General features: G+C 41.8%; 1 protein-coding gene across 1 annotated transcript in view; it reads left to right on the forward strand.

Annotated features, from left to right (window-relative positions):
• The window catches only part of clstn1 (calsyntenin 1), a 48890-nt gene that overhangs the window by 18943 nt on the left and 17730 nt on the right, over positions 1–12217 (forward strand). Inside the window, exons 2-3 of the mRNA XM_056273836.1 lie at positions 6547–6669; positions 11144–11173. Coding sequence (XP_056129811.1) covers positions 6547–6669; positions 11144–11173 — 153 coding nt within the window. The remainder of the gene's footprint in view (positions 1–6546; positions 6670–11143; positions 11174–12217) is intronic.

The raw sequence follows: 12217 nt of genomic DNA on the forward strand, positions 1-12217 counted from the left end.
GGTAATCGTCTAGGACACAGGCGACCCAAGTAATCCGACATTGTCATATCTAGTTGGAAACTCGGGTAGGCTACTGTTTCTGAAGCAAGATTCTTCAATCTTTATTACATTACCAACAGCGGTTTAGTTTCATGTTGAAACGGTAGTCTATTACAGGCTATGTGTATAAAAGGCCCCTACGTATCATAGCGTTAATTATTTACGTTGGGTGAAGGTATATGTTCATGAGGACAAAACCATTCAAATTGCTCCATAGGGGGCGCAACAGTGCCAATGCTTGGACCCCTCCCAACGCCGCTTGCGGCTTTAATTTTTTTCTTTTTTTTTTGCTTGAGGGTAATGGTGGCCGCTGGCGACTTGCAAGGGGAAAAAATGGTCGCAAAATTAAAAAGTTAGTTGCATTGTCGACCATTTTAGTCACCATCTGGAGTCCTGTGAACATTTTAGTGAGCTGCTGATGTCTACAGGTTAAAAACCATCAAAGGTTAAAGCACGTCAGGCTGGTCTTGGTACTTCTGTGATTTAAGCATAGGAGGATAAACACAACTGTAGCGAATAAAATTAATAACGGGCCTGACGGGTGTAGCTGTACCAAACAGCCAACATTGACTCTATTGTTGACAATTGTTAGTGCTGGGTCTGTCTGTTAATGCTGTTAGATTTGTGAGCACACCCGAATCAAACAGCCCCATTGTTAATTTCATTAGTTGCAGCTTTGTTTATTCTGCTACGCTAACATCACAGCGCACTATGTTACAGTGCCTGGTATGTTAACTTTTAGATGGTTTTTAATCTGTAGATGTCAGCAAACTCACTAAAATGGTCTAGGATTTAGTTACTCTTTATGCAGAATTTTCTCCTAGATTTATTTTCAATTTTAGCATAGACAGAAATTTAAAAATGTGTTATTACAATATTGTCCAGCACAAAATGGATTTTGAGTTGGAATGCCATATAGTGAAACTAATATAGAACAACTAGGCTAAACAGACACTTGAGTAGGCATTATCCACTTATTCAGTGTTCCCCCACATTGTTTTGATCCTCTTAGGTTCAGACTTTGTATGCCAGGATGATAAAATTTTTCCCCTTTTTTTTTAACCCCCCCCCCTTTTCTCTCCAATTATATCCGGCCAATTACCCCACTTTTCTGAGCCGTCCCGGTCGCCCCTCCACCCACTCTGCCGATCCAGGGAGGGCCGGAGACTACCACATGCCTCCTCCATACATGGGGAGTCGCTAGCCGCTTCTTTTCACCTGACAGTGAGGAGTTTCGCCAGGGGGACGTAGCGCGTGGGAGGATCATGCTATTCCCCCCAGTTCCCCCTCCCCCCCCGAACAGGCGCCCCGACTGACCAGAGGAGACGGCTAGTGCAACGACCAGAACACATACACACATCTGGCTTCCCACCCGCAGACATGGCCAATTGTGTCTGTAGGGACGCCTGACCAAGCCGGAGGTATCGTGGGGATTTGAACCGGTGATCCCCATGTTGGTAGGCCACAGAATAGACTGCTACTTTACCCGGATGCCCCCCATTTTTTCCCTTTTACAGGGAATTAGGCAGCATGTGACAAGCATCAGCTTTTGTGTGGTCAGATTCCATGTCTGATCATATGAAAGTGTATTTTCTTTGCAGTTGAATTCTTTTATCAATCTGTTGGTCGCTTCAGGTGTGCCAATTCCATCGGTAACACTTTTCGTAACACCAAATATGGAGCTGTTTCAAAGTCACATGATATGTTCATAAATACCAGTTGAGTGCTAAAGTCAACTTTCATTATATGTTCATGTTACACTTTTAGTATTTGTAATACAGCTGAGGCATGTCAGTCTGAGGAAAAGTAGGTACGCAATAGTACTGAATTATGAGAAAATAAAAAATGGTTTGGATAAGCCATTAAAATTTGTGTTGTGAAGCTATTTTCAGGTTTTGTGTGCTGTCTGGAAGTGCCCACACCACAGCTACACAAGTGCCTTTAACAACATCATATTCGGGCATCCGGGTTGCGTAGCAGTCTATTCCATTGCCTACCAATACAGGGATCACCGGTTCAAATCTCAATGTTACCTCTGGCTTGGTCGGGCGTCCCTACAGACACAATTGGCTGTGTCTGGGGGTGGGAAGCTGGATGTGGGTGTGTGTCCTGGTTGCTGCACTAGCGCCTCCTCTGATCAGTCGGGACGCCTGTTCGGGGAGGAGGGGGAACGGGGGGAATAGCATGATCCTCCCACATGCTACGTCCCCCTGGCAAAACTCCTCACTGTCAGGTGAAAAGAAGCAGCTGGCGACTCCACATGTATTGGAGGAGGCATGTGGTAGTCTGCAGCCCTCCCCGGATTGGCAGAGGGGGTGGAGCAGCGACCAGGAATGCTCGGAAGAGTAGGGCAATTGGACAGGCACAATTGGGGAGAAAAAGGGGGGGGGGATCCCAAAAAGAAAAAAAAATCCAGTAAACGTCATATTCTGCAGTTTGGTCCTGATTAATGCAGCATAGATCATCTATTAAGAAAGAGGCCAAGGTCGTGGTCTCCTCTCTCACTATCTGCAACTACTTTCATATCTGTTGGACTGATAGACTCCAGCTCAAGATGGGAAAGGCGGAGAGCATGCACCACATCAGATGAATTGGTTCCCTCATGAAGTTCAAATAAGGAACTGGCAGCTGTCCATGTTAAACACCCATAGTTATGCCAGGGCAGCAGGCCCTTTCACAAATCATATCAACCACTTCAAAGCCCCTTCTTAAATCTCATTCTCATCTCAGTCCTCATGCTCTCCTTCCGTCTGAAGGCCAGCCACTGCCTAAATAATGACGATAATCTTTAATAACATAGCATTCGCATTCTTTCAAAATAGGAATCATTTTGAATTGTTCAATTAGCCCCGCCATGAACAACAATAGGTTCTGCAAATTAGGGCTCACTTTCTTTACTGTTGCATGTCACATGTTTCACAGCACGACAGATGTTCCCCACCATTCACACTGGCTCGGAGGGGATAATGAAGCTATCTTGTCATGAGGGCCTTGTAGGCAATTTCACACTATGTGTGCATTTCACGCTTTGAATTCAAATATGCTTTAGATAGTATTTTATGGGATGTGTCTGAGTGAAAGGGGCTCTGATTTTAATGATGATCCATGGCAGTTTTGCAGACTGCACTGAATTTGTCAGAGACCCCTGCAGGGTCTGTCTTATTAGGTTTTCTTGCCTACAGTCGATCACAATTTTCAGCAATATAGTTTGATAGTCTGTGAGTGAGCCATTATTGTCATTTTGCTTATTTAATATTCTTACTGATCTCATTCTGCTTCACATCAGAGCTCCTCTACATGGAGTATGACTCTTATCTTTCAGAAATTGCTCAGCAACCTAACATTGTGGGTAGATGGATTAAATTACAGGTCTCTCTAATAACTAAATTTTATTTTACCGCCACACAATTAAACATTTCTTTTACAAGAGAAATCTGCTTTTTTGGCAGTGGAGACTGGTACAGATGCAGGCTGAATAAATGTAGGCTGTAATGCCATATATTACAGCTACACACTTCTCACACATGGTAAATTGTTGTTTGGAATTAGGCCAAAATGTTTCTAGTTGGAACTTTGAGGATGTGGCTAGCAGTAGATATGTTGTCTTTAAGACTTATGACTTCACAGGAAGCTAATGGTATGCTTGTCAGTGGTGATCACAGTTGAATTGGCCTTGGTGGAATGGGTGGTGTGAGAGTGGAGCCAAGATAAAATGGGAGGCCACGTGTGACTTGGTTAATAGTTCGTCTGAAAGGTTAAGATTAGGCATAGGCCAAAGCAGATTACTGTAGTTGTCTGGCCTGGCAGTCTGTCTAAAGACAACCACTACATTTCAGGTCACATGAGTCACAAAGGCGATTTATTGGGCTCAATGAATTCCAAGTTACAGGCAAAGACAATTATGTCTGGTCCTCACAACTCTCTTTGCGGTTAGGTTCAGAATAGCTGAAGTGCAATGCAGTCATGATGAGACGTTCAACTACCAATGTCAGATGGTTTTGTCAGAGTGAAGATAAAAGACTTTGTTCTAAGCCCTTATTGGCTTAGTAGTGCTTTGGGATGTCAGGTGATTTGTAATAATTGCTGAGGTTGTCTGTGATTGTATGTTCCTCTTTGCACATCTGCAAAAAGGGGAATTTGCACTATAATAAAGTTGCATCCGCTGTGTTTTGACAGAGACAAAGGCTGTCTCAGCAGTACATTTGTAGGCAGGTAGTTCAGACATCTTTTGCTTTTGCTTAAGGAGACAGTGGTGTAGGGGAGTTGCAGGATAAAGTGCTCAGTCTATTTTTTCCCCCTTATTGTCATAGCAACTTCTCCAGAAATATTGTGGAAACGTCACGTATCAGTTTACTTTTAATCAAGGCAGCGCATTCAATGCTACCAATGGTGCCATTAGAGGCATGAAAACATGTTTTCTTGGTGGATCTTCGAAGTCAAATCTGGAGATGTGTCCGAATTGATAAATCTCAGGTGACCTCATTGACAAATTCTCCCTCTATTAAATAGCTTATAGAGGGAGCGCTTTAATTTATTTAGTGCACCTATATACCTTTCAATGCGCAAATAGCCTGTAGGCTAATTAATTTCATTGGATTTGTTACTGCATACAAAATGCTCTAAATTACATAGTAGACCTATCACATGACACAAGACAAAGTTGTCTCAGTGAAATTGGATTTGTCAGACTGAATTTTAACAATCTCTGAATAAAGTTACTATTTTTTTTCTGCAGGCTTTTGTAGGGATTCTATATTTTCACTGTATCTCTAATTTGATGGCCTAGCATTACATTTCTATATGATAATGTGATGATGATTGCCCAATTAAAAAAACCTCCAAAAATATGATTTTGGTTTATTATCACCATAGAAAATGAATTCAAAGCAAATTACTGAAAAGTGAATTAATAATAGTTATAAGAGGGAACTGGGTAATACCATAATTTAGAATTATTAACATTGCTTGATTAGCACTTCACGAGGAACAACTCTCACAAGAGAAAGAAGGTGCTTGTCATGTCAGTGTTTAGTCATCCTCCTATTCCAGCACGCTCTGGGAATATCCAAACTTGGATTAAAATGGTGTGAAAATTCTTTTACGTTATTTTTTAAGTTATGTTTATGCAGTTTATGGTATAGACACCTAATGATATCAAATGTAGTGCCCTTGAATTAGTTTCAGGTTACACACATAGACCTTTTATTCCAGAAGACAAGGTCATGTTTCTGCTTGCATTGCCTTCATTCAGATGTGGTGAAAGGATTAACTTTAAAGGGGGGTAGGAGCTTTTTTAATGTAACATTTTAGTGCCTTTTATACCATCTTTATCATGCGGCAGCATGGTGGGCCTAGTGGTTAGCACTAATGCCTCACAATTAGAAGGTCCTGGGTTCCACCCCCAGGCCATCTCGGGTCCTTTAGGTGTGGAGTTTGCATATTCTCCCTGTGTCTGCGTGAGTTTCTGCTGGGTGCTCCAGTTTCCTCTCACCATCAAAGACTTGTATGTTAGGGTTAATACTCCTGTCTGGGCCCCTGACCAAAACAATAGGAAATAAGAACTGGAGTTGGTCCCCGGGCGCTTCACTGCAACTGCCCACTGCTCCTAGCCACACAGCTAGGATGGGTTAAATGCAGAGGATGAATTTCCCCACGGGGATCAATAAAGTATATCATAATCGTAATCATCATTTCTAGTTTGGTGATGTGTATGGTTCAGCTTGCTTTCCCAGGTCCTCTGCCTCCCGACTGTGTCCTGCCATCCCAGTACTTGTCATCATCCCCTAAGTCTTCAGTAGCACAGAGAGCCCCAGTGTCCCCTCTGTGACTCTAGAGTGGGAACATAGTGGCGTAAAGAGAGCCCCATCTCCCTCGTATCAAGGCAGTTTTCTAATCCAGCCCAAATGTGTCACTCACTGAAGCATTTTTTTGCAGCCGCCAGCTAAAATAGTATGCTGTCTGGGACTGGATTCTTTCCCAGACAGACCCGAGTGCAAAGCCATAATGAGCTCAAATGCTAGACTGCTTGAGTTTGTGCTCAAAGTCATAGTTCGAGCCATCATCAGCCCCAATGATACCTCTTGTCAAACCTCATTGGCTAATGTAGACTGTGGTTGTGTCTGTCTCTAGAAACATTACATGGCACTCAACAATCTACTGCTAAGAAACTGGCTTTGAACAATGCGGAGTCAGCACTTTGTAGATGCCTTGGACCTTTTGGATTCCCAGATCCTGTTTTTCTTTTATAAAAAATAATGTATTAATTTATTTGCACATTGATTGGCAAAGAAATTAGATGGGGGTTTTTTAAGCGGTAAAATAGAATGATAAAAAAAACACACACACAAAGGAGGACATATTACTACTGTGCAGGCGAGATAACAAAACATCTTTAAGTATATCACAGATAAGATCTGAAATTGTTAGTACAGGCAATACATTGACATTTTTTTCTCTCCCCTGCCCTCTCTCTCCGTTTCTCTCTCTCTTTATCTCTCACTCTGACAGTTAATAAGCACAAACCATGGATCGAGACAACGTACCATGGAATTGTCACAGAAAATGATGACAAAGTTCTCCTGGACCCACCGCTTATTGCACTGGACAAGGATGCACCACTGCGCTATGCAGGTGAGAGAAGAGGTCGCTCTCCTGTGTGCGCTCAGCTTCATTTTGCATTTAAATGCTATTCTCTCTTTTCATTCCTCATTACCTGCCTTAATAGACATTAATATTCTAATGCTGGTTTCCTGCACTTACTTCCACTGTAACCTAGTCGAGAATTTATTTTCAATTTCACCATCTGTATTGTTAGTTTAGATTTAAAGACTGTAAGGCTTTGTATTTAAATCTGTCTGTCCTGTATCGATACCACTAAAAAATTCCCCAGCTGTTGATGTATTGCTGTTAATGTTTCTTATCAGTATGATATTTTCTATCTTGTGACCACTGTGTTATGGCGACTATTTTGAATATTTTTGTCTTGTCTGCTCACTTTGAGCAACGTACCAAGCCAAATACCATATATGGGGAACTTAACTCAAACATAGCCAAAAGGGCAATTAGTGGGGTCCAAGCACCTGCTGACCTCCGACGCATGTTTGTAATGTGGACCTTTGTGCATTTTGAACCATATGGCATGTTTGGTCTCCATGATGCTTATATATTTAGGAGAAACACCAAAAGCAGCAGGGGCTGCTTATTTTTGTGTGGCTGTTTTTAGTAAATCAACCTGATCTTGCAAGTTCTGATATGGCTTTTGTCCAAGCCACACCAAGCCAAATTTGACAAAAAGCATCTTACCATTAAGGAATTATAAGCATTCTTCTTTAGCACCCCATATGGGCCAAAATTCTTGAAATTTTGCAGTGTCATTATAAGACTTTGCATTCACAATTTCTGGTAAATTTTGTCAAAAATGTCTTATTAGATGGAATATTGCATATAAGATAATCTGCAACAATGCTGTATGCTGCTGGTTGTGATATCCACCATCAGGCCCTTTTGATATCCACATCAATCAAAATTCTCTTTAATGTTTTTTTTTTTTCCCGGAGAGGAGGCACAATTAGACTGCTTTATGTGCCAAGGCAGCATTAGACCCAGGGTTTTTAATCACATTGGGATTGACTTTGGACGTGGTTCAAAGAGCCATGGCATCAGGAGTGATTTCCTTCCACCTCATCCCATGAGTTCTGTGATCTTCCACGGGCTACTCCCTTCCGAAATGATGCTCCCCTTCACTCATCAACACCATTTTATCACATATTACTTCAGTTGATTGGATTGTCGTGGTTTTTTTTTTGTTTTTGTTTTTTTTCTCCATCCAAAGGACTGCCCCAAAAAACAAACCTAAATTTTGTTTTCTGCAAAGTTGTGATGCAAACAGCTCAGCAGTGTTGGCTCCCTGTTGAGGCAGACATGCCCAGCTAAAGGCTGAGAATTTCATTGACAGTTGGATCAAGTACTGGTCCCTACTCACTGAATGATGTTTGACTCTTTTCACTATAAATTGGAGTTCTATGAAGAGTTTGGCTATGGTAAATGGTAAATAGACTGCATTTATATAGTGCTTTTCTAGTCTACCGACCACACAGAGCACTTTACAATGTATGCCTCACATTCACACACATTCATACACTGATGGTGGAGGCTGCCATCAAGGTGCCAAACTGATCATCAGGAGCAGTTAGGGGTTCACTGTCTTGAGGAGGAGCCGGGGATTGAACCAGCGACCTTCTGATTACTAGACGACCCATTCTACCTCCTGAGCCATGTTTCTCTGGTTCTCTTTCTTCTTTCAGCAGGGGGCAGGGGCTCCCTCTTTGCTGAGTAGCGCTTTGCAAATTGACTGTGTGCCTGTGAACTAGCTCTCTCAAGTGCCAGCAATGTGGTTTCACGTGGCAACAGGAGTGACTGTCTTTGCCCAGCCATCCTCCTCCTAGTTGATCCCTCTATGCCAACTAACAAGGTTCCCCGTAAAGCTGCCTCATAGTCCAGCAATGCTTGATCAAAGCCTTGGAATCAGCAGATTTGAGTAGGAGTTATGTATAGCCTGGTAACGATATATTTTATTGTGCATATATGTGATATAGGTCACATTGTAAGTACCAGTCTTAGTGTGTGTCTGTGTGTGTTATTGTGATAGATACATTGGGGCAGGCTATAACATTTATAGTTGAAACCTAAGGCCTTGCAAGCTTGAAAATGTGCTCAGCTTTCATGTGTGATTGTCATGGAACAAGCAAGGGACTCAAAACAGGGAGCATTTCCCCACAAGATTTGGGTTACCTGCTCTCTATAGCCATGTTGGACCAGGTGGTATTACACTGTAATCGTCTCTAATGCCGGCCATCCTTGTCCCTGCACCAACTGCACAGTTCTTGCTAAGGGAGAAAAATGGCCTCCTTATGCGTCCATACTAGTGAATGTGTTTGCTCCGTATCCAATTCATTTCATATTTTCATGCCTTTTCACAGTGTTTACATAGCTCCAGTGCATACCCTAACTAGAAGAGTGCACTCAGTAGAGTACAGATCCCCACAGGCGTATCTTCCCTCACTCAGTGCTTGGACTTGGCGACAAACCACCCCTTTTTTCGCCAACCGGGAAAAGGAAAAATAGGGGGCACTGCCTGCATATCTCCCTTTCTCCGGTGCTCGGGCTTAAGTGAAAAACCAACTAAGGAGTTAGCAGTCAGTTGCAGTGTAAAACAGGTTATGAATTACCGTAACCATGAGAGGTCCGTACAGTCACAACTGTGCACAAAAATTATTAGGCTGACAGGCCCAGTAGTATGCGAGATTAGCAGCGGACAGATACACACACTCACGGACAGAAAAACCAGTGTTTTTCCTGCCATTATAAGACTTGTGTAGCACACAAGTTGACTGAATGGGAAATCTACCTAATAACTTTTTGCCTGTCAGTCTGTGGATGTGCAGCCTCCTAGGCGTACCCTCGCATGTATGCGACCAAGTCTAATGTGACCATTTTGGTCTAACCCTAACCTATCTGTATTTCCATAATATAATAAAGCTGGGAAAACTGTTTATGCTCACGCATGTGTGACTGACATCTACAGTTTTTCAGATCGGGCAGTGACAAGAATATGCACCACTTCCTGTTTTGGCTGAAACCTAGAGGAAGTTGTTCCTTTATAATTTTCACATTTTTGGATTATCAAAATTCTTTTAATAACTTTTGATCACGTCGGGGCCAGAACCGAGTCAACCGTAGATGTGAGTTGCACATGTGCACAGTTGACTCAGATTGGGCAGCAACAGAGAGCAATGTTGGTCAAACGAGCTAGAGAGAGAATGAAGAGAGGGAGCAGCAATAGCAAGAACAAATGTTTTTCGAAGGTTTTTAATCACCGCAAGCACGAGAGGTTCTTCATCATACAGTCATAGTAACTGTGCACAAAAGATGTTAGGCCGATAGGTCCAGTAGTTTGCAAGATTATCCACGGCTAGACACACACGCATGCACGCGCGCGCACACCCAAACACATGATCCCCTCCAGGCTATCCGTCTGGCGGGGATAAAAGGTACAAGAGGCCTAGAATTCTTGGCGGGGGGGGGGGCTTTATTAGAAAAGACAGTGAAGATAGACAGGAAGTAAAGTGTGGAGAGAGGGAGAAAGTGGAAGACATGCAACAAAGATCTTGAGCTGAACTTGTATCCAGGATGCTGCAATCAGGCCTGTGCCTATGTAGTAGGTTCTTATCGGGCTGAATCAACAGGACACCCAGAATTAGTATTTAACTATGTTGAGATTTAATCAGAGAATGGGGAGGTTGGAGGCCTCACTGGCAAACTGAAAAATTCCCTGAGCAGTGGTATGAGCGGGTCATTAGAAAGGGGTGAGCACGGAGGGGAAAGATTAGCCCAAAGCTCCCACTGCATGACTGGCCCTAAACAGCAGCTTCTAAATGGGAAATCCATTTCTAATTGTCTAGGTAAAAACAAAATGGGACAGCTCCAACCCACATGAGGCCCTGACTGGGCTTTAAAGCAATCAGCCAAGCAGAACTCTGCAAAAGTATTTGAACTGTATTCTGTTATTGTTGAAAATATTTCAATTTTATACGTGAAGATGTCTTGAGTATTCTTTTGTAATGTTTTTCCTTGCTTGTGATGTAACTATAGATCATTAACCAACCACTGCCCTAAGCACCAGATACAGTATTTGTGAATTTTAGATGAACTCTTTTTTTATGTTGAACATTGACACTATTGACTTAAAGCAGTGGAGATACAGGATGTTGATTTTAAAAAAAAGATGTTAGAGTTTTCTGTCAGTTTGCAATTCAAGTCAGATTTCACTTATTGTTTTCTTACTTGAATTTATCTTAGCCATGAATGAGACGAGAAAAAATTTTGTGAGCTCTCTTTTTGTAAGCAATTTTTGTCAACCAAATTGCGTTCATGTTCTTTCAGGTCTTCCTTATAGACTTAAAAGAACCTGAACATAATTTCTCAAAGTGAATGTATATCCATACATGACAGTAGGTTATGTATTCTTCATGTCCTTTCTGTATTACTTCTGAACTTCTACCTCTGCTTTGACTGATCTGGGTTTATCTTCTCTCCATTCTTGTAGAGAGTTTTGAGGTGACCCTCACCAAAGAAGGTGATGATGGGCTCTTTCTTCTGCCTTGTGCTCAGTTCTTTATTTATTTCTATTAACCCACTAACGCAAAACAGCATCTGCACTCTTCACAGAAACTCCTGTCATGTTCTGTAATCTCCCTCCCATTTGGTTTCTCAACTTTTTTACGTTTTTTTTTTTCCCTCACCCGAAATTTTTTGGAGTTCCAACAACTGGATGAAAAGTGTGACTTGGGGCCGACTATAAATAGAAATATCTGTGCATGAGACATCCATTGTAGTTTGCAGACCCTAACAGTTTTTCAGCTGTAAAAAGGACAAAGAAAATTGAAATGGAAAAAACAGGAGTTCTCAATGATGTTGGTGCTATTTTGGTCAAGTCCATGTTGTCAACCAGTATGGAAGGCAAAGCCAATTTCAACCAGATTCCATTAAAGATTCACTTCTAAAATACCAAATACGTCGATTTCAGAACTTGGCGGGACCTACTGCAAAATTGAATTGGAAAGGTGATTGACAGTGGAATTGGTCATGAAAACATCCTCTGAGGTTTTTTTTATCATAAAGGCATCAACTTTTTTTTTTGTCATTGGTGCCTCTCTGCACACAAGCAGATTAATAAAGGTATAGTGACTCCTGTGAAATCCTCTGACATTTCCCAGTTTTATCAAAAGAAAGCCGCTGAGATTGTTAAATAATGCAAACTCTCTCTGCTGCAAAGTTTCTGTTGTTGCATCTTTGCCTTAGTGGAAGTCTTATGTTAACGCTCCACCACTAATCTCTACCATAGCATGGCTGCAGTTATCATTTGATATGGATGTCAAGCAAGGTGATATTTCTAACCCCTGTTCTCATCCAGTACTTTTTTGTTTGATTGCTGCTACTGTACTGATCTGGTACTCTATGATTTCAGTTTATGTTCATTTTGTAGCAATTTGAAGCAAGAGGCAAAATTACACAGGAAGACTGATCTCAGTTAAGAAAAAAAATGGTACTGGAGGCTGTTTCAGAGGAATTTTGTTTTTTGTTTTTTGTTTTTTTCTCACAGACTCATGTTTTGATGACT

Source organism: Lampris incognitus, chromosome 2 (genome assembly GCF_029633865.1).
Source record: "Lampris incognitus isolate fLamInc1 chromosome 2, fLamInc1.hap2, whole genome shotgun sequence".
Lineage (NCBI taxonomy): Eukaryota > Metazoa > Chordata > Actinopteri > Lampriformes > Lampridae > Lampris > Lampris incognitus.